General features: G+C 38.2%; 1 protein-coding gene across 1 annotated transcript in view; it reads left to right on the plus strand.

Annotated features, from left to right (window-relative positions):
• Positions 1-24,309, plus strand: part of GARS1 (glycyl-tRNA synthetase 1) — a 47,249-nt gene extending 22,940 nt beyond the window's left edge. The window contains exons 8-17 of the mRNA XM_079151157.1: positions 285-434; positions 8,956-9,118; positions 10,297-10,461; positions 12,586-12,693; positions 14,096-14,241; positions 16,909-16,994; positions 18,868-18,977; positions 21,615-21,708; positions 22,362-22,552; positions 24,006-24,309. Of these exons, the coding sequence (XP_079007283.1) occupies positions 285-434; positions 8,956-9,118; positions 10,297-10,461; positions 12,586-12,693; positions 14,096-14,241; positions 16,909-16,994; positions 18,868-18,977; positions 21,615-21,708; positions 22,362-22,552; positions 24,006-24,131 (1,339 nt within the window). The 3' untranslated portion in view covers positions 24,132-24,309. The remainder of the gene's footprint in view (positions 1-284; positions 435-8,955; positions 9,119-10,296; positions 10,462-12,585; positions 12,694-14,095; positions 14,242-16,908; positions 16,995-18,867; positions 18,978-21,614; positions 21,709-22,361; positions 22,553-24,005) is intronic.
• The last annotated feature ends 2,367 nt before the right edge of the window (positions 24,310-26,676 follow it).

Here is a 26,676-nt window from a genome sequence, read left to right on the forward strand (position 1 = left end):
GGGGCACTGTGAGAGAGGGGGGTGTTTTGACAACTGGAGTAATCAAATAAAGTGACAGTGCTTACAGTAGTCTTGCTGTACCAATTAACCTATTTTCTGATACTTTCTATGAAAATATTTGCTACTGAGGAACATTCTGTTTCTAAAACTTCACTTTAGGACCTGTATAGTTTTGTTGTGAAAATGGTTTATTTGAGACTTTTAAAATTTGTATCTAAAATTTCATGTTTGTTGGAAATTTTTTTTTTTTTTCTTTATAACAGACTGTTGACTTAAATTTATAGGTATTTGAGACCAGAAACTGCACAGGGGATTTTCCTGAATTTCAAACGACTTTTGGAATTCAATCAAGGAAAGTTGCCTTTTGCTGCTGCCCAGATTGGAAATTCTTTTAGAAATGAGATCTCCCCTCGATCTGGACTCATCAGAGTCAGGTACTGTCCTTGACATTGAGTTAGGAGTGAAAACTCACCATTTTGAAACCATTTTGCTTTAGTTCCAATTATTGATTTATTTTTGTCTTTTCTGTATTCTTCTTATTTTACTTTTGTAATCTCCAAATGTAATATCTGGGGTCATTGGCAGTTTTGAATAATGGATATGTACTTTAAGGATGTGGGAAATAGCTTAAGCTTCTTCCCTGCTCCAACGTCATCTTTTTCCCTTGTTTGTCATGTTTTGAAGATGTTAAGCTCTTGATTTTCTGAACCAGTTGTAGTTTTGACAGTGGCGTAGGAACGGGGTTAGGAGTTATGACAGGATAGTCATTCCAGGAGTCCAGGTCAGACAGCTTTGCTAGAGAGTGTTTCAGTAACCATAAACAGTTGGTGTTATGGACACAACCTCCAGATATTTGGAGGGTCCTTTAACAAACTTACACCCATCTATTCCCATTCAGATACTTGTCTCTCAGTTTGATCCATGGTGAGTTGTTTTTTTGTGCAGGGTGAGAGATAGAAGTTTAATTTCATTTTCTTACATATGGATTTCCAGTTTTCCCAATGTATATTTTTGGCACCTTTGTCTAGTATGAGATAACCATAGTTATGTGGGTTTGTCTCTGTCTTCTGTTTTGTACCACTGGTCTACATGGTGCTGATACCATGCTGCTTTTGTTACTGTTGCTCTGTAGTATAGTTTAAGTTCTGGTAGTGTGATGCGTCCTACTTCACTCTTCTTACTAAGGATTGCCTTGGCTATTCTGGGTCTGTTATTTTTCCAAATGAATTTCACGATTGATTTTTCTATTTGTATGAAGAATGTCGTTGGGATTTTAATAGGAATCGCATTGAATCTGTAACACTTTTGGTAGAATGGCCATTTTGACAATATTAATTCTGCCTATCCAAGAGTATGGGAGATTTTTCCATTTTTTAAGGTCTTCTTCAATTTTTTTCTTTAGTGTTCTGTAGTTTTAATTGTAGAGGTCTCTCACCTCTTTTGTTAAATTGATTCCTCAAGTATTTTATTTTTGTTGAGTCTATTGTGAATGGGGTAGTTTCCCTCATTTCTCTTGCAGTGGATTTGTCACTTATGTATAGAAATGCATTTGATTTATGGGTATTGATTTTATATCTTGCTACTTTGCTGAATTCATTTATGAGTTCTAGAAGTTTTCTGGTGGAATTTTTTGGATCTTCTAAATAATGAATAGTGATAGGCAAATAGTGATAATTTGAGTTCTTTTCCTATTCGTATCCCTTTAATTTCTTTCATCTGTGTGATTGCTCTGGCTAGAGTTTCAAGGACAGTGTTGAAAAGACGTGGTGAAAGAAGTCATCCCTGTCTTGTTCCAGTTTTTAGAGAGAATGCTTTCAATTTTTCTCTGTTTAGAATGATGTTGACCTTGGACTTAGCATAGATTGCTTTTATAATATTGAGGTATGTTCCTACTATCCCTAGTTTTTCTAGTGTTTTGAACATGAAGAGATGTTGTATTTTGTCAAACGCTTTTCTCCATCTATTGAGATAATCATGATTCTTTTAAGTCTGTTGATGTATTGTATGTATTACATGTATTGATTTCTGTATGTTGAACCAACCTTGCATCCCAGGGATGAACCTTGCTTGATTGTGGTGCTTTATCTTTTTAATGTTTTTATATGCAGTTTGCCAGAATTTTATTGAGAATTTTAGTGTCTGTGTTCATGAGGGATATTGGTCAAAGTTTTTTTCCCTTGATATGCCTTTGTCTGGTTTTGGTATCAGGGTGATACTAGCCTCATAGAATGAGTTTGGAAGGGGTCCATCCTTTTCTATTTTGTGGAATAATTTGAGGAGTATTGGTGTTAATTCTTCTTTGAAGGTCCAGGTCTTGTAGAACTTGGCTGAGAACCCATCTGGTCCTGGGCTTTTTGTGGTTGATAGGCTTTTTTTTTTTTTCTTTTTTAATGTTTTTTAGCTGTTAATGGATCTTTTATTTTATTTATATGTGGGGCTGAGTATCGAACCCAGGGCCTCACACATGCCAGGCAAGTGCTCTACCACTGAGCCACAGCTCCAGCCCCGGTTGATAGGCTTTTGATGGTGTCTTCTATTTCATTGTTTGATATTGATCTGTTTAAATTGTATATGTTCTCTTGCTTCAGTTTGGGCAGATCATCTGTCTCTAGAAATTTGTTGATGTCTTCGAGATTTTCTATTTTATTTGAGTATAGATTTTCAAAATAGTTTCTAATTATCTTGTATAGTTCAGTAGTGTCTAGTGATATTTTCATTTTCATCTTGAATTTTAGTAATATGAATTTTCTTTCTCTCTCTCTTTTTTAGTGTGGCTAAGGGTCTATCAATTTTATTTATTTTTCCGAAGTACCAACTTTTTGTTTTGTCAATTTATTCAGTTGTTTCTTTTGTTTTAATTTCATTGATTTCAGCTCTGATTTTAATTATTTCCTGTCTTCTGGTGCTTTTGGTATTGATTTGTTCTTTTTCTAGGACTTTGAGATGTAATGTTAGATCATTTATTTGTTGACTTTTTATACTTTTAATAAATGAGTTCAGTGCAATGAACTTTCCTCCAAGCACTGCTTTTATAACACCCCAGATATTTTGATACGTTGTATTGGCATTCTCATTTGCCTCAAGTATTTTTTTATTTCCTCCCTGATTTCTTCTTTTATCCATCATCTACCAGTAGCATGCTATTTAGTCTCCAGATATTGGAGTAGCTGCTATTTTATTTTATCGTTGATTTCTAATTTCATTCTGTTGTGCTCAGATAGAATGCAGGGTAGTATTTCTATTTTTTTTATATTTGCTGAGAGTTGCTTTGTGGCATAATATAGGGTTTGTTTTAGAGAAGGATCTATGTGCTGCTGAGAAGAAATACTCTATATATGTCTGTTAAGTCTAAATCATTGATTGTATTATTTAATTCTATAGTTTCTTTGTTTAGTTTTTGTTTGAAAGATCTATCCAGTGGTGAGAGAGGTGTATTAAAGTCACCCCGTATTATTGCTTTGTGGTCTATTTGATTCTTGAAATTGAGAAGGGTTTGTTTGATGTATATAGGTGCTCCATTGTTTGGGGCATAACTTTGTGATGATTATGTTTTGTTGATGTATGATTCCCTTAAACACTATGAAATATCTGTCTTTATCCCTCTGACTAACTTTGGTTTAAAGTCCACTTTGTCTGATATGAGGATGGAAACCCCTGCTTGTTTACACAGTCCATGTGAGTGATATGTTTTTTCCCAACCTTTCACCTTCAATTTGCAGATGTCTTTTCATAGGAGTCGAGTATCTTGAAGACAGAATATTGTTGGGTCTTTTTTTTTAAATCAATCTGCCAGTCTATATCTTTTGACTGATGAGTTTAGGCTATTAACATTCAGCATTATTATTGAGATATGATTTGCATTCCCAGTCATTTTGGTTTATTTCTGGTTTTTAACTTGATTTAGTTTCTCTTTTGAGTGATACTTCCTTTAGTGTAGTTCCTCCCTTTGCTGTTTTTCTTTTTTCCATTTCCTCCTCACAGAATATTTTGCTGAGAATGTTCTGTAATGAATTCTTTTTAACTTTTTTTTTTAATCATGGAAGGTTTTTATATCATCTTTAAATCTGAAACTTAATTTTTGCTGGATATAAAATTCTCAGTTGGCATGCATTTTCTTTCAGAGCTTGATAGATGTTATTCCAGGACCTCCTGGCATTGAGGGTCTGAGTTGGGAAATCAACTGACATCTGAATTGGTTTCCCCCTCTATTTAATTTGATTATTTTCTCTGGAAGCCTTTAAAATTCTATACTTGTTCTATGTGTTAGTCATTCTCATCAAGCAGACCTTGGTATGGGTCTACTGTACTTTCATACATTTGGGGTCCTGTAAGCCTCTTATAGTTGATTTTCCATTTCATTCTTTAGATTTGGGAAGTTTCTGATACTATGTCATTGAAAAGATCATGCACCCCTTTGGTTTGCATGCCTTCATCTGTTCTGATAAATCTTAAATTTGGTCTTTTCATGTTATCCCATGTTTCTTGGAAGTTCTGTTCATGGTTTCTTACCATCTTCTCTGTGCAGTTGACTTTATTTTCAAGAATATATATTTTGTCTTGTCTGAGGTTCTTTCTTCCAAGTGGTCTAGTCTGTTGGTGATACTTTCCATTGAATTTTTAATTTGGTTTATTGTCTCCTTCATTTAGAGAATTTCTGCTTGATTTATTTATTTATTTTTTATCTCTGCCTCTTTATTGAAGTGATCTTTTACTTCCTGTGTTTTCTCTCTATTACCATCCTTTATTTTGAAGGTCAATCTAGCTGTGTATTTTCTAAGCTCCTTTTCTGACATTTCTTCTGTGTGTTGTCTTGATTCTATTATTGGAACATCTTGGTTTGTTTGAGGCACTGTATTCCCTTGTTTTTTCATGTTGTTTGTGTCTTCTTATTTAGCAGTATTGTTCTGAGGCAGTACAAATTCTATCCTATAGTCTTATAATGTTTCTGAAGGCTTCCAGTACCTCACCTTTAATGGGAAGACCACTATTAACAGCTCCCAATGCAAATGATACACCACCTTAAACCAAATGGCTATTAAGGTGTCTATGGTTTTGTCACAATAAACAGAAATGAAGTGTTCAATTATTGTCTACAATATAAACAGTTTTCTAAAAACGTTTACCATCTCAAATGATGGACAGTGAGGGAATAGAAGTAGTGTAAGATGTGATGTTTAAGAGGGAGAAGGGAGAGAAGAAAGGGGTAAAAACTTATAGTAAGAGTGAGGGAGGAATTAATAGAGGTTGGCTGTTAGTGTGAGAGAAGTGAGAAAGAGAATTCAGACAGATGGATGAGAGAAAATATACTTAACAGATTTAAAAAAAGAAGTAAAAATGTAAGAATACACAAGTCTATAATATATATTCAGATTTCCCATTTCTCAATAAATTGATGCATGAAAAATATTCAGATTCAAAGATGGTAGAGGTGTCAGAGAGAGGGCAAAAAAAAAGAAAAGAAAAAAAAGGAAACTCTCAATGGAAAATTGAATGATTGTTTCCATTGGCTTTCAAAAATTTTCTCAGTTTCTCTTTTCTGCTGATAGGTGAGGTTGTCTGAAGTTTGATGTTAGCTCCAGTCCAGTGGGTTCTGGACCAGTTGGGTGGGTGAGCTGATAGCAAGATGCGCTCACACCCTCTTACAGTCTTCCCACCCATTGTAGCCGGCCCCTTCTGTTCCTGCACCCCTCAGGACTCACTGAACTGGAGATAGCCCAGTTTTCTCCAGTTTCTTCAACCTGTGCTCCCCCCAGGGAACTGCTCCTAGTCTCTAGCTTTCCACAGGCTTGCCAGACCCAGACTGGCCCACCCAAACCCAACTGCAATCTGAAGGACCTGGGCTTCAGCTTCCCCAGGCCCTGCCTTGCTGCAGTCCCAAGATCTCAATGCCCTTTCAACTTGCAAAGAGACCACCAGGGATGCGTTCACACAAAAGATTGGCCCTGCAAAGAGGCAGCCAGATGGCAGACACTACCACACTGAGCAGAAAGACCTCAGGTGCAACCAGACCTGCAAGTACCCCAGTATATCTCCAGGCCCTGGCCTGTGTCCCCAGACTGAGGTGGCTGTACCCTGACATGGCGGTGGTGGTGGTGGCAAACCTGCAGGCCCTGGCCGTATCCCAAGATGGCAGCAGCTATGTGTAGCCAAACCTGTGGGTACTGGTTTTCCAGGCAACAGCAGGTAGCAGGCAACTGTTGGTGGTGGACTGACCGGCTGGTGGATATTCGGCAGTTTGTGATGGGTAGGTGAAAGGTGGGTGATGGGCAGGCAAGAGTCAGGCAAACTGCCAAATGGCCAATAATAGGTGGTGGTCAGCAAGTGATCTGCACTCAAAAGGCAGGCGATATGCTGGCAGTTGGCAGGTGATCATGGCGGAGGAATGGGGGATAAACCGCAGGGGATCAGTGGGCAGTGATAACTACCTCTCAGAGGAACAGTATTTCCTCTGCTTGAATCCTGAATTCCGGAGTGACAAGGAATGCAGCCTTCCTGTAGGCCCCATCTTGGATCCACCCAAGTGATTAGTCTTTCTGTAGCAATAATTACTTTTTTATGATTTTTTTTAATTAACTTTTTTAGAAGTATTAGATTGCTCATCAGAAGCTTTTTAATCTTTTTTTTTTTTTTTTTTTTTTTAATTGGTTAGTTCTGTCTTTCTGGCCTGGGTGTACAGTCTCTAAACTCAAGTATAAGAGTCAGAACTGGGTCAGATAAGTATTGCCTTCTGTCTGTGAACTGAGATTGCCTCCCCCCTACTCCCCCCCAGATGCATAAGGTTTTGTTTTGATGTACACACCAAAGTGATTACCACAGAAAGGTTAATTAAAGTCTCTCAGGAGACTGGAATACTTCTCACAAGAATAGTTACCTTTGTTTTTGTGGTAAGAATACTCAAGATCTGTTTTATTAGCAAATTTTAAGCATTCAAATAGAAATCCATTGGATTAGACAAAGGGAAGGGAGGGGTAGGGGTCTAGGAAGGACAGTAGAATGAATTGGCCATAACTTTCCAGGCCTTGTGTTTGTATATACGACCAGGGTAACTCCACATCATGTACGACCTCAAGAGTGGCATCCTAAATACATCCTTTCTATGTATATTCTGCCAACATATACTCTACTGTCATGTATAAGTAAAAAGAACAAATTAAAAAAAATTCTTTTTAAACATTCATTCCCAAACCTGGAATCCTAGATAAAAATCCTGAAAGTCCCAAATATGCCATTTTTACAGCACTATTTTGGCACCATCTTTTTTTGGGATTCTGAGTAGAGCTTTTAATTTATCTGCCCCATGTTGTGGATGTGCAGTTCCCTGTCAGCCCAGTTATAAACTGTGAGGACAAACACCACATTTATCTCTCACATTGCTTTGTGCATATATGTTTGATAGTTGTTCAAAGATGATTAAGACATAGGTGCTATAGGACTAAATAAGGGGTACCATTGAAAAATAAAATTCAAAAATAAAGCTCTTTTGCAGTGCATTTCTTGTGTTTTTAGGACCTATTTAAGCATTTTGCATTGCTTCTAAAACATCTGAAATAATCTTGAAAGTACACCAAGTAAATGTGATTCGTTATTTTTAAAAGAAGAGTGGTTTGATTTTGCCTCATAAATTACCTCTCAGCACCTCATCTCCCCCTGCAATAGCTACTAAATTGCCATTCAGAAAAATCTCTTTGAGAAGCCATTACTGTGTGCATGTTTATTTCATCATTATGCAGTGAGCTTGATGTTGTCTTGTTCAGTTTTTGTCTGCTGTTCTTTGCCTTGAATAACACTTTATTTAAGAAGCTCTTACTCTAAAGAAACCATCTGCATGGTGCCATTATCAATCATTTACATGTGTAGAGTAGTGAATAAAGAAGAAACCAAACTGCTATAAAAGTAAAGAACCATTTCAGTTCTCTTTTAATTTCACATTCTTTGAAAAATAAATATTGGTTGTTTCATTTAGGGTATATTTATAAAGACTTACTGATGCTTTAAGGAAAACCATTTTATTTGGATGTCACTATTCAATAGCTCATGTGTCTGTGCGCATGTGCGTATGTGAGAGAGAGAGAGATACTTAAGTTTTTGTAAAATTTGTGTGTGTGTGGGGGTGTTATTAAGAATCAAACCCTGGACCTCTAGCACACTAGGCAAGCACTTAAACACCAACCTACATTGCTAAGTCTTTATTTTTATTATAAGACAGTGTCTCCTTTAGTAACCCAGGCTTGCCTCAGTCTTGAACTCCTCTTGCCTCAGTCTCCAGAATAACTGGGATTATGGGCACATACCACCATGGCCAGTTCTAAATCTTTTATTAATCTACTTAAAAAGTGATTTCAGTTAAAAGTAATAATCTTTTTGGATGTGGTTAGATGGTAGGAATCATTATCTAAGAGAAGTTTATGGTTTTTTTTAAATGGTGAATTAAAAAGTTTAGGAGCTGGGGATATAGCTCAGTTGGTAGAGTGCCTGCCTCACAAGCACAAGGCCCTGGGTTCAATCCCCAGCACCGCAAAAAAAAAAAAAAAAAAAAGTTTAATTTTATTATTAATACTGCTTTTATTTTTAGTGCCAAGGATTGGACCCAGGGCCTTGTGAATGCTGAGCAGTACTCTATCACTGAACTACTCCTATCAGCCAGTTTTTAGTGCTTTTAAAAATAAGCAGGCTGGGGATGTAGCTCAAAGTGATAAAGCACTTGCCTAGCATGTGTGAGTCCCTGGGTTTGATCCCTGGTTATTCCAAAACAAACAAGCAAACACAACAACCTAGACATACCCAATCAAAATATTTTTGTTCCTTCTCTTAAGAAACCAGTTTTCTTTTTTTGATAAGCTATTCCTAGAGTTGGGGGCCTTTATCAGTATAGAATGCATTTGAAAATAGGGGCCTTGTTTGTTGTATTTTAGTTAATAATCATGCAGATTTTATCCCTTATATTTTTGTTTTCAGAGAATTCACAATGGCAGAAATTGAGCACTTTGTAGATCCCAGTGAGAAAGACCACCCCAAGTTCCAGAATGTAGCAGACCTCTGCCTTTGTTTGTATTCAGCAAAAGCCCAAGTCAGCGGACAGTCTGCTCGGAAAATGCGCCTGGGCGATGCTGTTGAACAGGTAAGATGGCTAGTAATGCAGTTTGGATTGTGTTGGTTCAGGGTTTGCAAGGCTTATCCAGTTCTTTGTGTGCTGCCTGATAAATTTTTTTTAATTTAGCAGTCTTATTTTTATACAATAATTTTATTTTTTATTTTGTTTGTTTGCAGTGCTGGGGGTCAAATCCAGGGTGCTGTGCATGCTAGGCAAGGCTCAGCCACTGAGCCATGTCCCCACACAGTATTTGTTTTTATTCAGAATTCACTATACAGTATTATTGCAGTGGGAGAAAAATTTACCTGAATATCCCAATTTCTGGGTTGTGGGGCTAAACACACACACAAAAAGTTTAGCAGAATGATTGGAAAATAGAGCTTTGTTTAAACTGTGCCTCACTGATCAACTTTAACGATCTGTATAACTCCAGGGGAGACAGAATTCGGTTCAGGAAAGCAAGGCTGCTGCATTCTAAGCTTTTCTGCATTGCCCTTATCAGTTGGTGATAAGGCCTTGCATGTAACAGAATTTCTCTAAATATTTGCCAGGAGATAAGAGGGAGTGAAAATAACAGTAGCTGCTACCTGGACAAATCGCCTTGGGAGCAATGAGCTTCCTGGCCCTGAAAATATTAAAGTTGAGTCTGTGTGATAACTTGCCACTCCTTTTGCTGAGAGAATCCCTGAGTGGTGGGAGATGGGGCTAGATGATTTCTAAGATTCTTCCAGTATTAAAATTGTAAGGTTACATGTACTGAATGGGGTTCACAGATTTCAATGGATAAGAATACATTGAAATCCCTTTAACATGTGTCATTAATTTTGTTAATTCTGAAGGGAATATCTTTCTATTTGTTAGGATCATTATGAACATTATTTTTATACTGTAGATTTAGAGGTTATGTAGCATTGGGCTGAAATTTTGCTGACCCAGTTGAGTAGTTTGATAGATGTACTTTGGGTGTATTTTGAACTGATTCCATATCACCTTGTTAATTTAGTATTAACCTCTTTAAAAATAATAAAGATCACATTCTGGGTATTTGAAATGGTCCTGAAAGCAACAAAAAATAGTTTACATTGTGTTTCAAATGTTTTCAGTAGTTTTGGAATAAATTCTTGGAAGATATACTTTAGCCTTGAAAAGTATTAATGTATAGTGTTTTTTTCCTTTCCTTCCTCCATGCTTGCTTATTTATTCAGGGTGTCATTAACAACTCAGTATTAGGCTACTTCATTGGCCGCATCTACCTCTACCTCACGAAGGTTGGAGTATCTCCAGATAAGCTTCGCTTCCGGCAGCACATGGAGAATGAAATGGCCCATTATGCATGTGACTGTTGGGATGCGGAATCTAAAACGTCCTATGTAAGTAGAATGAAATGGTTTTTACTCTGTGGCTTCCACATTGTTAACTTAAAAAATCTGATATCACAGTTGCCCTTCGTGGACTTAAAGTCATAGTGAAACAAAGAAAAGAGATCTTTTCCTGAACAGAACAGTGAAAGTAGTCTTCTTATAAGGAGCAGGCTGCTCCGTGTCACAGGAGGAGCTGTTTGGAGACATACATAGCTTCTTCAGACAGATAGAAAGGGTTGATGATGATGGGGCAGTGCAGGTGTGTATTGGTGACACCTCTGAGTAGAGCTAAGATGGGATGGCCTCCTGCTGACAAGAGTCCCAACAAATGCTGGAAATGGTGATAGGGTGAGTAAAGAAAGCGTAGAGAGCTATTTAGTAGTTGGAGGTAATAGACTAATAGATTCTCGGCTCATTTAAGAACTGCCTTTTCTCACATTCTATGTATTTAGTAAAAATTCAGAGAAGAGATCTCTAGGTTACTTCTGCAGTGTTCCCTCCCATACTTTGTACATGAACATTTGAATATAGAAGATTCTTTCTGTGTTGTTGGCAGTGGTAATAAGCTGATATCCAAAACAAGGACCCTGAGAACCTTTTGTCACATCCCTTATTGGATGTTGGTGAGTTCTTCTCTCCTAACAATCTAGAGAGAGGCTGCTTTAGCCCAGGATCAGTGGGTTAGCCCAGGGTTGTGGGTTTTAATTTTTTGTTTATTTATTTTTAATTTAGAGACAGGGTCTCACTGAGTTACTTAGTGTCTTGCTTTTGCCGAGGCTGGCTTAGAACTTGCAGTCCTCCTGCCTCAGCCTCCTGAACTGCTGGAATTATAGGCACCAGCCACTGCACCCAGTGGGTTTTGATTTTTAAACTTGCTTTTTTTTTTTTTTTTTTTTTTTAATGGATTCTCTTTTTTTCTAATTAAAGTAAAAATCAGTCATGTTAAAATGTGATTTCTTGTATTTACAAGACAAAAATAATTTTGAAGACTTGCAAATTGCATGCCTGTCCCCAAAAGTGCTTCATGTCTCTTCTGTATATTGGGGATTGGCATATGTTTTCTATAAAGGATTAAGTAGTTAATATTTTTGGTTTTGTGGTCCATGTATGGTTTCTGTTGCATATCTCATTGTTTTGCAACCTTTTAGAATCGTAAATGCCATAGGCCCATAGGCCTTGGTGTGTCTGAGTTAGATTTTTTTTCCTTCCTTTCTTCCTTCCTTCCCTCCCTTTTTCCAGGACTGGGGATTGAACCCAGTGGTTCTCTGCCTCTGAGCTACATCCCCAGCCTTTTCTATTTTATTTTGAGGCAGGGTCCCTAAGTTGCCAAGGCTGACCTGGAACTTGCAGTCTTCCTGCCTCAGCCTCCCGAGTAGCTGGGGTTCAGGCATGTGCCTGCCCCTGACTTCTAGATGATTTTTTTATACATTATAAACATACATGTATGCATAAGTGCATAATGATATGCATCTCTATAGTGGCTATTATTGATGTTGTTTTTAATATATTCTTTTTTCCTTTGTGGAATTAGGAAAGAATATACTATAATCAGTTCGGTTTTTTTAATCACTTAATTTTTTTTTTAGCGAGCTTGCTTGACATATGCCAAAATTTTATGTAGTATTGTAGAAGTATAGGTATCATTCATTTAATTTTTTTGATTTTCTGATATTTCTTATTTTCAGATTAAGCAAACAAAATTATTTTTCTTTTGTCCGAGAAAAGATTATTCTTTGTGAGTCTAGTAGGCACTTTGTCCAGAGGGAATAGTGGTTTCTGCCAGACTCATTTTGATACTGATTACATATTTGAACCAATTCTACATGTTTTGTCTAGGCTTACATTTAATTTTCATAATTAACTCCTAGAATATATTAGTTTATCCCATCGTTGACATAGGGCAACGTAAATCTGTCTGGAAAATAAGATTACTTTGGGTACAGTGTCAGTTATACTTTCTAGGTGTGTTAGCTCTGAATTGTGAAATTATTCCCATTTCAAAAATTTATAAAATTGAATTGGAGAGTCTAAAATTATCCTTGAATATATGAAAAGATTACTTATAGTGTGCATGCATTTGTGAACAAACTCAACTTAAGCAGTGTGTGTTTTTTATTGATTCTGTTGTCTTAGGGCTGGATTGAGATTGTTGGATGTGCTGATCGTTCCTGTTATGACCTCTCCTGTCATGCACGAGCCACCAAAGTTCCTCTTGTTGCTGAAAAACCTCTAAAAGAACCCATATCCTTTCTGGTCGCTCCATTCTCAGGCTTAAATGCAACCATCTTGCTGATATGTAAATTCCAGTCTGTACCTCATTCTGTGGATGAATGGAGATGTTTTGGAGTTATGATAGTATTATGGTTTGGATCTGGAGTGTCCTCCCAAAACTGGTGTGTTGAAGGCAGTGCAGCCTTCATATCTAGAGGTGGGGCTTTTAGGAAATGATTGGATCTTGGGGACTCTAACCTGATTAGTGGGTTAATCCATTTGATAGGCTAATAATTTTAATGAACTACTGGGAGGACGTAGAAACTTTAGGCAGGTGGGACATGGTTAGTGGAAGTAGGTCATGCCCTTGGGGACTGTATTTTGTCACTGGCCCTTTCCTTGTACTCTCAGCTATGGAGCCCATGGATGATGGGCTGAAACCTCTGGAACTGAGGCCAAAACGAACTTCTCCTTTAAATTGTTTTATGTCAGGCATTTTGGTCACAGCAAGGAAAAAGTGACTAACACTTATTTAAACCTGTTAGTTCATCTCCCTCATTGCTCCTTTCCTGTTCTCTATTGTAGTCTAATATGTGTAGTCAGCATTTGACCCTTAAAAGAAGCACATTCAGAAAAATACTCTGAAGGTCTTTCAGAGTATTGACCCATTTTTCTCAGCTGTTTGCAAAGTGCATTTTTCCCTACCTAAACCTATGTACCCCTGCATAGAAGGCACCTGGTGAATTCTTGTTCTGTGAAAAGATGACTGCCATTTTATGGTAAATAAAATAATATAGCTCACTTGGTCTGTAAATTAGCAGAATAGAAGTTTTCTTTTTTTCCATTCTTCCTTTTTGTCTTTCTTTTTACTGGGGATTGAACCCAGTAGTGTTCTTCCTCTGACCTACATCCCCAGCCCTTTTTGTTATTTTGACACAGGGTCTTGCCGAGGTTCTGAGTCTGGTCTTGAACTTGTGATTCTCCTGCCTCAGCTTCCCAAATTGCTGGAATTACAGTTGTGTGCCACTATACCTTGCTATAAGTTTTATGTAGCAGGCACTGAGGCTGTGAACTGGTTTCTTAGGGTAGACCAGTGACAGGAAATATATCTTGTTGTATTGGGCATTTTAGAAATGAAGAAATTGTTACCAGAAGTTTTTATATTATGGATTGAGTTATATTGCCAATTAGGTAATCTCTCTTTTATCTCACTTTAACTGAAAAAATTCTCTATTAATGGCGCTTACTTATTTTTAAATGAAGTTTGTTGAAATGATTTTGTGGATAATTGTTTTGGTTTGCACTTAAAATCAGCATAAATAGTATCTGGGATACTAGAGGACTGGCGATGCTTAAGTTAATGACAACTTCAAGATCATTTTCTACAGTACTGAGGCAGTGTTGTATTTTGTGATCCTTGACTACTTCATACAAAACTGTTAATGTTGTTCAGTTTGAACCCAATAAGGGAGCGGTTGGTAAAGCATATAAGAAAGATGCAAAGCTGGTGATGGAGTACCTCGCCATCTGTGATGAATGTTACATTACAGAAATGGAGACACTACTGAATGAGAAGGGGTAAGATTCAAGGCGTTTACTTTTCACTGGGTTCCTGTCATATGTCCTCTCTGCCTGATTTTGAAAGTTAGGTAATGTTAGTTTTGTAAATTTTTTGCAGGTAAGTGCTACTTGTGGCTACATTTAAAGAACCGCCTTTGCTAGGATTTTGGCATTATGGCCTGGAAATGATTTGAAATGGATGATAAAGATCTTTTTCTTTTCTAAAGACTTTTTCAGAGAAGGAGACTTGTCCAAAGTAGTTTCTAAGGAAGGAGTAGAAGCTATATCTCCTATCTCAAAAGGCACTGTTCTGTTTTTGGAGAGTTGGAGTTCTTTCTGTGAATTGTTTTAAGCATAAAAATAAAAACGGTAGCAAAGAGTCTTAAGGAATACAGCAAAATATAGCACTAAACAATGTAAAATTTCCACTGTCTGGCAAATAATAAAAAAGTTATTATATACCAGAGAAAGCAGGAAAGCGTGATTCAATGAGGAAAAAAAAATCAGTTAAAACATACAGAAATAACAAACATGCTATAATAAATACATAAGGATTTAAAAATAGTTATTATAAATATATTTCATGATATCAAGGACATAAAGGGAAACATGAACTTATTAAATGAGAAGTGTAAATATATATTAAAAAGAACCAATGGAGCACCAACAGGTAATATCTCAAATGAAAATTTCACTGGACAGAATTAACAGTAGATTAAACATTGTATAAGAAGGATCATGCAACTTAAAGGCATAGCAACAGAAACTATTCAGAATAAAGTATAGAAAATAAGAGACTGAAAAAAATCCTGTGGGACAGTATTAGGCAGTTAACATGTGAAATTGGGAGTGTCAGAGAGATGGATTATGTAGAAAAAATATCGGATGAAGCCAGACATGGTGGTGCTCACCTGTAATCACAGCAACTGGGGAGACTGAGGCAGGAGGATCACAGATTTGAGGCCAGCTCAGCAATTTAGCAAGACCCTGTCTCAAAAATAAAAAGGACTAGGGGTAACAGCTCGGTAGTTAAGCACTCCTGGGTTCAATCTCCAATACCAAAAAAAAAAAAAAAATAATAATAATAAAAAAAATTAGATGGCATGGTAGCAGAAACATTTGTAGTCACTCATAAATACACATTCTTCAAAATGACTTTAAATATCATCATACTGCTTTATTGTACAGCCCTCCAACTAAGAATGGCTTTTGCATTTTCAAAGGTTTTTAAAAAAAAAAAAAAATACCAAAACCAAATCAGATCAAATTGAAACAAACAAAAGCCCCAAATTAGAAAACACAAGAGATCACTGCAAATCCTGAACTATTTCATATCAGACCTTTTACAGAAAAGATTTGCAAACCCCTCTCATAGACATTTGGCTAAGTGGAAGAATCGTTACACAAAAGATAGTATGTGAAACTCCAGGAAAGACAAATCCAGTTTAGAGTGATGGAATGCAGAGTAGTGGTTGATGGGAAGTTGGGAGGACAGATGGGAACCTTTGGGGCCTTGGTGGAAGATGAGCATTTGCAAGTTGAAGATATCATTACACATTTCAGTAGGAAGATGTTTAAACATTTTTGTTCTTCCAGAATTAGCATCTATTTATACTACATCATAGTCAAACCCATAGGGACATAGATATAACACTACTTAGATATCATCATCCACAACAAGACAGTTTGCTTTTATTAATTCTCAATAATGACTATCTCTCTTTGCAAATGACTGCTCTTTTATAGCTGTTATCCACTGTACGTGTACACTGTACAGACGGAATACCTAGGACCATGTCTGCAGTGGAACCTTTAGTGCACGCATTCACAAACTTTAGACAGACTAATAAAACCAGAAGAAATCCTGAAACATGAGATTATCATTGGTAGAAATTAGCAAAATGCAGTTGTGTGTGCCAACTACACAGCTTCAAGACAACCACATGAGGGCGCTCTTTCTTAGCACTCAGCTGCTGGAGACCAGAGAAATCCAAATCGATCTTAGTAGAGTGAAAAAATACCTTAGAAGCTGAAGTACAGGTATTGCTTGAGGTGCTTTATAAAGATGAATTCCTCTTGTACCCTGAAACTGAATGGGCATATCCGAGGACATGAACACATGGCAGGCAGTGGTTTTTTTAGGGGAAATAATATTTTTTATTGACATGTGAAACAATTGTTAAGTTACTTTTAAGCTGATCTTCATGGTCAGTTTATTTTGGAAATGGAGTGGCAGTTTTAAGAATATTTCTGTAAGAGGACAAGCTGGTTCATTTTTAACATTCCTTGGGACAGTAATGAGAACAGTGGTCATTTTACTAACAGGCAGACACATTTCTGACAAGTCTATTATTCTAAAATTGAATCTTTTAAGAAACTGTTTTGTATTTAGCCTTGAGCTCAAAGACAGGGGAATTCGTCATTAAGTCATTTGTGGAATTTTTAAAGTTAGTGAAATTTTTGAGCATTTCCTCAGAATCCAATTTGGTGGTGTTGTTGGGATAATACAAAATTTGTTATTCCTTATATAATAATAAATAAATTGGATTTCTGGAGAGTTGACTAGACTCCTTTGTACTTGAAATGAAAACAATTTAGCAGTCTGGAAAACTTTAAATTTAAAGACATGAGGTTGCATATTTTAACTACTACATAATGTATTGTTGTTGTTGTTGTTTTTTATAGGGAATTCACTATTGAAACTGAAGGGAAAACATTTCAGTTAACAAAAGACATGGTCAGTGTGAAGAGATTCCAGAAAACACTACATGGTAAATTTATGAAAACAGTAAAAAAAAAATACTACTCCTGAATTCTTAAAAAAAAAAAAAAAAGGTCATATGACAATTTTATAGAAATTTTGAAGAGAAAAATTGTGGCATTAGCCACAACCATAAATTTGGTGACTTTGTTTAAGACCTTTTTTTTCTTTTTTTTTTTTTTAACATAATTGTACTGGCATTGAGAAATAATTTATAATACTACCTTTGTACTTCCTGTGGCCTGAGGTTCTTATGAAGAATTTTTTGGTTCAGTTTCTTTTGCAGAGTGGGGACTTACTTTAAGGATAATTTTTTTTTTTTTTTTTTTTTTTTTTAAGAATAAGAGGGAACTCACATCTCTTACCCCCATGGTCTTCTTTATGCAAAATAACAAAAGGTCCTTTAGGCCAGTGGTCTCTCATGCTTTTTTAAAAGTTAAGGATATTTTATTTTGTTTGTTTTGTTTTTTAAGAACAAATTCTGTGAATTGAGCAGTGAGTATTTTGGAGTACGCATGAAGGATGCAGGTGGTTTTTTGAGTGTTTGAGAAACAGCTGCTCTGGAGAGAGCAGGCCTGCCTTTCCTTGTGTTCACGGCCTGCCTTGTTGCCAGGCCTGAGTAAGCAGGTACAGGAAGAAACAGGGACCACTTGTGCCTTGTGGCTTTAGCCACCATCCTCGCAGCTGTTTCAGAGATGTGGTTCATCACTAGGCTGCCGTGGAACAGTGGGCAGAAGGATACCCTGATTATATAGACAAAAGAAAATCCTAGCGAGGCACAGCGGCGCACGCCTGTAATCCCATAATCCCAGCAGCTCGGGCAGGAAGACCTTGAGGCTCTGGGGTTGAGTGCCCCTGAGTTCAATCCCCCATCTCCCCCCATGCCCGCCCAAAAAGAAGAAATTCCTCTATTTAGAACCCATGACTTTTTGGTCCTACTTATTACCTATAACACAAATTCTCCTAGGTTTTTAGGTCATAGTTAACCTAAAACCTGCATGGTACTTAGATGCTTTCTTTTCAATAGTAGTAATTATTAATTCATCTCCTAGGTGTTCCATAGGGGTGTCTCATCCCTGTAGAAGGTGTTCCATGAAATGCTGCTTCCTGAGCAGGCTCTGCCTTCAGGGCCTCCTGATGGAGAACCTTGGAGATGTAATGCCAGTAACTTGGCTCTGAATGAGTTCCCACCAAGATAACAAGCTTAAAAAGTCAAAGACAGGCCTACTATACTTGTTGCATGTAATAATTGTTTGTATTAATTTTGTCAGATTTGGTGATGGTTTTTTAATTCTGTCAGAATATTAATGGACACTCTTGGTTTTTGATGCTTTCTGGAGAGGCCAGGCAGACAGTAGAGCCAGAGTATAGCTGCTGTCATTTGTAACTTATTAACTGGGGAAGGAATGCTCCTGTGACTCAAATTTCGTTTTTATGCTATATGAACAAAGAATTAAATTTTGTGCAAATTTCTTTTACTTCACCTTTTTTTTTTTCTTTTCTTCAAGGTGACAAGCTTCCTACCAGGAAATAGCACTTTTTAAAAAAATTTATGGTTCTGAGGATAGAACCCAAGGGCATTCTACTTCTGTATTACATCCCCAGCCCTTTTTATTTTTTTGAGCAGGGTCCTCGCTTGCCAAAGCTGTCCTCAAGTTTGTGATCCTCCTACCTCAGCCTCCTGAGCCAGCTGGGTTTATAGGTGTATGCCACTGTGCCTGATGGCAAATAGCTTTTATGAATGTTCTGATTCTTTGCCATGATGTACAGAGATCAAAATCCATCTAGAGTAGAGATCTTTATAGTGCTAAAATTTGTTTAGAGAGGATCTGAAATGCATGATATAGTATTTGAAAGAATGTCATTGAATTTCTCTTGGACAGTGGAAGAAGTTGTTCCAAGTGTAATTGAGCCCTCCTTTGGCCTGGGCAGGATCATGTATACTGTATTAGAACACACCTTCCATGTACGAGAGGGAGATGAGCAGAGAACGGTAAGCTGTCCTGTATGGTGTGCTCTTCCCTTAGAGTGTCAGAAAACAAAACTTACTGGAATACATCAGTAAGACAGGAATGATCTGTTAGTTATTATTTACTGTCATGTATGAGTGATGTGTACTCTCACCTTTGCTTAACTATTTACAAAACAAAGTACTTTCGTGTTGTCTTATCTGAGTTTTAGCATGTGTGTATGCTAGAAGCCATTGTTTTAGTTGCCTGGTTCTCCTAATTCTACGAACAAACATGGGTAACTATATTGCATTGGTGAAGGGAATGGTACTTTCTGGATATATTCATCTTCAGAAAAGGGAAGGATGAGAAATCTCATAGAATTTGACCAAATCACCAAACTGTGTCTACATACTTGTAAAGCATTCAAGGGAACCCTTTTGTTACCATCTAGGGGTGTTGGGTTCATTGTCTCCATTCAGCAAAGAATTGAAGAACTGGACACACAGCAAGCAAGAAGTAGGTTTATTGTAAAGGTGACAGAGATACAGATAGACTTCTCCAAAGAGAAGGAGCCCTGGAGCAGGGAATCTGGTGAGGGAGTTTTGTTCTGTTCTTTTTATGATCTCTGGAATTTCCTCCTTCCTTGATCTCTTCTCCTGTCCATGCGCTCCTCATGGTTGATTGGTGTCCCCTCTGTCCACACATGTATTTTTGTTTTTCTTTCGGACCCCCTGCTTAGGACATGAGTATGGAAGTGTCTGATTGTGTCCCTGCTTTGTGTCCATGAGCACGAAGTTGACCTCATCAGAAGACCCTCTCCATGCCTCTTCGTTCTGGCTTTGATGTCCTCACTCGCCATCTTGCCCTGGATGCCTAAGCCCTTCTCCATCTCCCTTACTTTCAGGCTGCTTAAAATTGGCATACTTTTGGGGGTAAAGATGTAAATTCCTAGGTTCTATTCCTGAGATATTGATTTTCTAAGTCTGAGATCCAGGCATCTGTGGGTTTTTGTGTTGTTAAATAAGAATCACATACAGTGCCTTCCACTGTATGGATCTAACAAGTCATAAATCAGGCAATATCTGGGGGATAGATCTCCTGGTGTTCAAACTAGAGATAGATGTTCATGAGTAGTCTTTGTCAGTTCCCACAAGTTTCCTTTTGGCTCTGAGGCTTTTGAGTCATGGCCCTGTGCATTTCACTGTCTTCTCATTCTGCCTTACCTCATTTTTCTCACCTTTGCTCTGTCTGCAGAAATTTTATTTCTTTAATTTCTAGGGAGAGATTTCTAGGAAAACCACTCAGAAGAGTGGGTAGAAAGGAGAAGGTATATGTATCAAATCATTTGAAAGAAGTAGTGTCATTTGCTTGACCGTTCTAAAGCTGAGTGTGTATGTAATGTTGAACCTCAACTCTGGTTCTTTCTAGGGCATTTAACCTTGAAGGATGAACTGGTGAGCTCTAGGCACCAGTGTTTTAAAAAAGTCTGGCCCACATAGTAATATGTAGCTAGTAAAGTTGCTCTTTTTATCTCTGCCCTGAAGTTGCATCTTCATTTCCTGACATGAAGGAACAGGTCCTCATTCATTCAGCAGATAGTAAGAACCTGGGCCAGGCAGCAGCCATGCGAGTGTATGCTTTGGTCCTTTTGAGGAATGATGATATGTGTGACTGAGGTATTCTTTTTTAGATGTCAAGTTTGCTTCATGCTTTTCCTGTTTACTTTTCTAATAAAAAGGTTTTTTTAAAATATCTTTTAGATGTTCCTTTGAATCTAACAATATTGATATAACTAAAGCTTTAAAAGACACTTTGAAAAGGCTAAATAGACATAAATTAGTCATGGTGTTTTATGAATTGCATAGAGTTCCATATTCCCATGAAGAGAAATTTGATTAGGCTGTGGGAAGCCAAAAAATGTTTCTAAATTATTAGCACCTAGTCTCATAATCTATTTGTCTATAAATTTGGTATTAAAACATTGCTAGTGAAGTTCAAGAAATTATTTCCTATAAAGTCAGCCCTTCTCTCTCAAATTAAATAGAATTATCACAGGATGGAGGAGGGGAGAGAATTCCGTGATGTAGGCAGCCTTGTTACTGGATCTCAAAGTTCACTTACAGTGGAATATTGGCTGTTGCTTGGCATTAAGGTTTAGTTAAGCTTTGAGTGGGTGCTAAACTGGAATCTGTGTCATTCTTTTTTTTTTGTGGTTCTGGGGACCAAACCCAGGGGCACTCCAACACTGACCTGCATCCCTAGACCTTTTAAATTTTTTGAGACAGTCTTGCTTATTTGCCTTGAGTGGGCTTGAACTTTGCAAACCTCCTGCCTCAGCTTTCTGAATTGCTGGGATCACAGGTGTGTGCTACTGCACCAGTGCAGTGTATGTAATAGTCTTATGAATTAAGCAGAGTAGATGGTAGAGATCTGCTTTTTAGGTGAATAAACTAAGGTTCAGAGAGAATTTACCAAGATTGCCCAAATTGGAGCTAAAAGTGAATTTTTCTGATTCTGGTTCTCCTGTTGTTTCTCTTTATAATACTGCTTTTCATACTATGTTTTCTGGCATTTTGATAGTGAAATTATGCTTGGATACCCACTTGTGGTTTAGGACATTGACATTTAGGTATTTATAAACTAACATGTTTGGATTTATTTCTTTTTAAACCTTACAGTTCTTCAGTTTCCCTGCTGTGGTTGCTCCATTCAAATGTTCCGTCCTTCCACTGAGCCAAAACCAGGAGTTCATGCCATTTGTCAAGGAATTATGTAAGTGAATCCAATTGGGTAATCTCCATGGGAACACCAACAAGTAGACTAGATTTTAGGAAATATATCATTTGTTTCAATAAAAGTATAGATTGAGTAAGCATAAATCTAAGTGGTTTAGCCTCTGCTCCTATTTCTAAGAGAGTGTGCTTTTCAAGATGTTTTATTCTAGTATTCAGTGAGTCACAGTAGGACTCGAGTCAGATTTAGTGGCTTCTCATGTAGCCCTTCTGCCCTCTTCATCAGGGCAATCTGAGTGAAGAGTAGCAACTCCAGTTCATCTGCAGCCACTGAGTCCATGGCATTGAACAGGATCCAGGCATCATCTGGTGCTACCCATGAATTTCAGAGTAGGGAGGTGGGAATAATCTCGAACTGCTCAGGGCCATGTAAGTGGAGGTGGTGGAGTCAGGACCTGCCTGCGGCCTGGTGCCTTGCCCAGTGCTTACCTCACAGCTGTGTCAGATGCAGATGGAGGAGACGCTTGGACTCCAGCAAGGGAGTCCAAGATTTTTCTTTCTCTTACAAGTGGAATTTGTTTCTCTTGTCTTGATCTCTTTTACAAGTTTCCTGAACTTGTAAGACAGCATTCAGATGATGTTGGGACTTACTCCTTCATTTTATTTATAATTTATTTTATTTATTTTGGACAGCGGAAGCTCTGACCAGGAATGGTGTGTCTCACAAAGTCGATGATTCCTCTGGGTCAATTGGGAGGCGCTATGCCAGGACTGATGAGATTGGGGTGGCTTTTGGCATCACCATCGACTTTGATACAGTGAATAAGACCCCTCACACTGCAACTCTGAGGGACCGAGACTCCATGAGGCAAATAAGAGCAGAGGTAATTGGTCTTCTTTTTGGCAGTTTTAATCTTAGACATGCATACCACTTCCTACTGGTTTGAGTTGGATTTTGATGTATTTATGCTCCCTTTCCTTTTTTTTCTTTGTAATTTTATTGATGGGCTTGTATCAAACAAAACCCAGATCTCCAAATCTGTTTGGCTTAATTATGAAAGTATCCATTAGCACCTCTAATATTTTATAGCTATTTAGATTGCTCTGGGCTCATTCTCCAACCGTTTGCTTTTATAGTTGTTTGTTTATTGGGTGAGAAACTGTTATCCCAAGAAGCTGTTGCCATAGTTTTATTAGCAGGCTTCTGGGGGCTTAGACATTTTTATCTTTATATTTCTGTAGAAATGTGTACATGTATTTCTATAAGCTTTTCTGTGTTAATCCATCCAAAACAGTGAGTAATGTTTTCATAATTTTAGTTAATAGGAAGGGAATTATGGAATGGGACAAATACAGAAGGGGAAGGAACATGGTAAGGGAAAGGACAAAGTGGCCACTTTAATTGACAACTGCCTGGCTAACTTGGAACAGGTTTTTATCTAGAGTGCTTTTTATGTGCTCAGCTTGGTACAGAGAGTTAGATTAGGAAAAACAGAAGTATAGGACTGATTTTTTTTCCAAAAAGTTTATGGACTACTTCCCAAGTTGTGGATATCTAGCTTGTCTTTTTGCAAACAACCAGATCTGGCTACTGTGCACCCGTATTCCCATCTGTGGTTTTCAGAGAGTGGTCCTTATACCAGCAACCTCAGCATCACCTGGGTATGCCTTAGATCAGCAGTATCTCTACCCTCAACCTATTAAATCAGAAACTGAAGGTTGGAGAGAGAAAGGAGAAGGCAGAGGTGTTAACACGCCCTGTATGTGATTCTGATGCCACTCAAGCCTGAGGACCATGGCTGTGTGGCAGCCAGTGTTTACTTATGGCTGAGGATCAGCTGGGTCGCCCGACTGCCTTCATACATGCTACTTGATTGACTCTTCTCAATCAAGAGTTAAGAAAGTTTTAACTGCTTTTAGAATTTTAACACACGTTAAATTTTTCTTTTCTTTTTTTTGATGGTGCTGGGGATTGAACACAGAGCCTGAGACATGCACATTAAGTAATTTCAGGTGAAGAAGGTTCTAAACAAACAGCAAGGAAAAGCAAGGAAAGGCCTTGTGGCAGGATCGAGTTATTTGGGGTAGCTGTTAGGCTTTGTGAGCCTGAGGAAGAACATGAATCCAGGCCTGGGAGGGGAATGAGTATAATAAATAAAGTCCTCAGGGGGTGATAGGAAACATTCTCAAGACCAAGCTTTTAAAGGGACCTCGACATTATATTCCACGTTGTTTCAGCTCCATACTGTGTACCATCTCCTGAGTTCAGGGTGGACCCTCCTTTTGAAAATGTAAGCAAGTTGGTGGCTACTTGACTTCTTTTTCCTTCTCCCCCAGGTCTCTGAACTGCCCAATGTCATCCGTGATCTGGCCAATGGCAGCATCACATGGGTTGATGTGGAAGCCAGGTATCCTCTCTTTGAAGGACAAGAGACTGGCAAAAAAGAGACAATTGAGGAATGAGAACATTTTTGGTGACTTTGACAGCTTGCTCTAAATAAAAAGATAAAATTATTCTTATCGTGTCCATGCTATCAAAACAGCAGCATTGTGATTGCTCCCAGGAACTGTATTGTATCCTCAGTGATTGCCTGATTTTACCCCCACAATTAAAGTTGAAGGAATTCTGAACAGTTTATAACCCGTTTGTATATGTTTCCACTTTTTCAAAAAAGCTGTTTCTCCCACCTTTGGTTAGACTTGCTGTTTGTGGCTTAATGTTAGACATACGAATATACTCTAAAAATCAACAGCATAATTTATTGGGATATAATTTACATGTCATAGAATTAGCCTGTACTAAGTATAATTCACTGATATTCCGTAGTTTTGCAGAGTTGTGCAACTGCCACTTCAGTCCAATTTTAGAACATTGCCACCGCTCCAAAAAAAATCCACTGCCCATTTATTCTCATTTTCCATTCCAGCCTCAGCTCTGAGGAACTGCTAATCTACTTTTTGTGTTTATGGATTGGCCTTTTCCATTTTTTCTTTTTCTGAGAAGGTGATGCATTGTGCTAGGAGTGGCTTCAGGAAAGGGCTGAAGTGGGGCTGGGCAGCAGGGGCCGTGGATGAGAGGCTGTGGCATGCCAGTGTTGGGGTTAGGGTCACTGGCCCTATGTGTGGTCCACAGGAGGTGGTGAGTTGCCAGAAGCACCCCCTATTTTGAAGTGTGCTTCATTCTTGGCTTCATTGTAGTCCTAGAAACCGCTGGACTCCTGATGCTGGAGGAGCGCCATCTGTCTTGTCCAACTTAGCTCTTCTCATCCCTCATTGCATCTTGATTCTGGTAGTTTTTGACTTAGTTTTTAAGACATTTTACTATTATTATATTTTTGTATAGAACATTCAGAAGGCATGTTTATTTGTAAGGAAAAAATTGAAGGATGTGCATATTTGAGCAGCTCTGTGTTTGCAGTGAGGACCTTGTCTGCTAACTAGTATCCTAACTTCCTGCCACACAGTGCTGGGACGGGAGTGGTGGCCTCTGGAAGGCCTTCCTTTGTCTTGGGTATAAAGAGCAGTCAAAGCTGTGATTTCTTAGATACAAAGGAAGAACAGGATTCTCTCTCTGGTGATGCCTGCCACGGCGCTGCTCACAGTGGGTTCAGTAAATAGTCTGTGGATGAGTCTTTACTTCTGCAGAACTGGGGATCTAACAGGCCTTAGCTAGGCAAGTGCTCCACCACTGAGCTACACCCCAGTTCCCAGGGTCTTGAACAAACCTCCCTGGGAAGAAAACTTAACTTTTCATCCGTCCGGTGCTTCTGTAAACATTCATAATATAAACTGAGTTTTCGTTTTCCAGGGTTACTTCTCACCTCACATTTCCTACAATAGAGCTCATTACGGGGCACATAGTCCCGTGTTCTCACATGGGGGTGGGGCTGACTTTGCATCTTCCCATTTATTTTCTTCTTTTTACAGTAAGTGCCTCCATAATGAAACAATCACCACAGATTGTTATGAGCCCATTAATGGGAAAGATATATCAAACAGTGGAATTACCTACTTTGGATCATAAAGGGATTGAATCCAAAGCTCTCTTCACTTCTCATTGGCAAACACATCTGTCACGAGGTAGAGGCTGGCTGTTAGACCTGCAGGCCCACCTCGCTCTCCACCTCCTCCAGGAGGCAGTGCTTGATTCCTCCCAGGAGAACACCTGTCTCCAAGGAGATTTCTGTTACTCAGTGGGGACCATGGGTCAGTAGAGGGGCTCTCTGGTTATGTCTGTACCGTAACTGTGTGCCTGATTTTAAACAAAGATGGGTGAAGAGCTGTGTTCTTATGTTCTAGATGAAGAAGCTGTTTACACACAAGAACACACACACACACTTCTGCTCAAGCCTAAGGTCTTCACCAAGCACAGGTTTGATGCTCTGAGACCTTTTAAAATTATTTTTGGTTTGTATATATCAAGCTGTGGGCAGGTTGAACACAGCTAGGTAAATAGCATTGTCCCTCAGAATTTACTCATTTTTCTTACTCCCCCCCCAAAAAAAAAAAGTGATGGGGAAGACTCCGATCCTAATTAGTTTCTGTGGAATGTATGGAAGAATAGAGTAGCTAGGTTCCTTAAGACTTAGTTGGACTTCAAGATGTTAAGTCAAATTTAATGTGCAGTTAGTCTAGAGAGGGGTATGTGTGCCTTGGTTCTGCAGGAGTCTAGCACTTTAATATTGCTTAACAGCTCAAACAGCAAAGTGCTGAATATAGATGGATGTTCCAGAAAAGGAACTCATCACCAAGTCATATAGAAATGATCTCACTCATTTCATGGAATGGTACTACAGATAGCAAGTGTTCCAAATACTTGGTGATAAAAACTTGCCAAGTTATTTAATAAGTCAGTTGAGATAGATTCATCTAGACCCTTACTTACTCTCTTCTTACTAGCATAACCTCTGGGTCAGAGTAATGGTGGTCTTGTGGAGTCTTTTAAGAGGACCAGGTGATAAATTGAATTATGTTTGGATATGCATATGGCTGCACTGGAGTGAGCTGA

Source organism: Sciurus vulgaris (assembly GCF_902686455.1).
Source record: "Sciurus vulgaris genome assembly, chromosome: 8".
NCBI classification, from domain to species: Eukaryota; Metazoa; Chordata; class Mammalia; order Rodentia; family Sciuridae; genus Sciurus; species Sciurus vulgaris.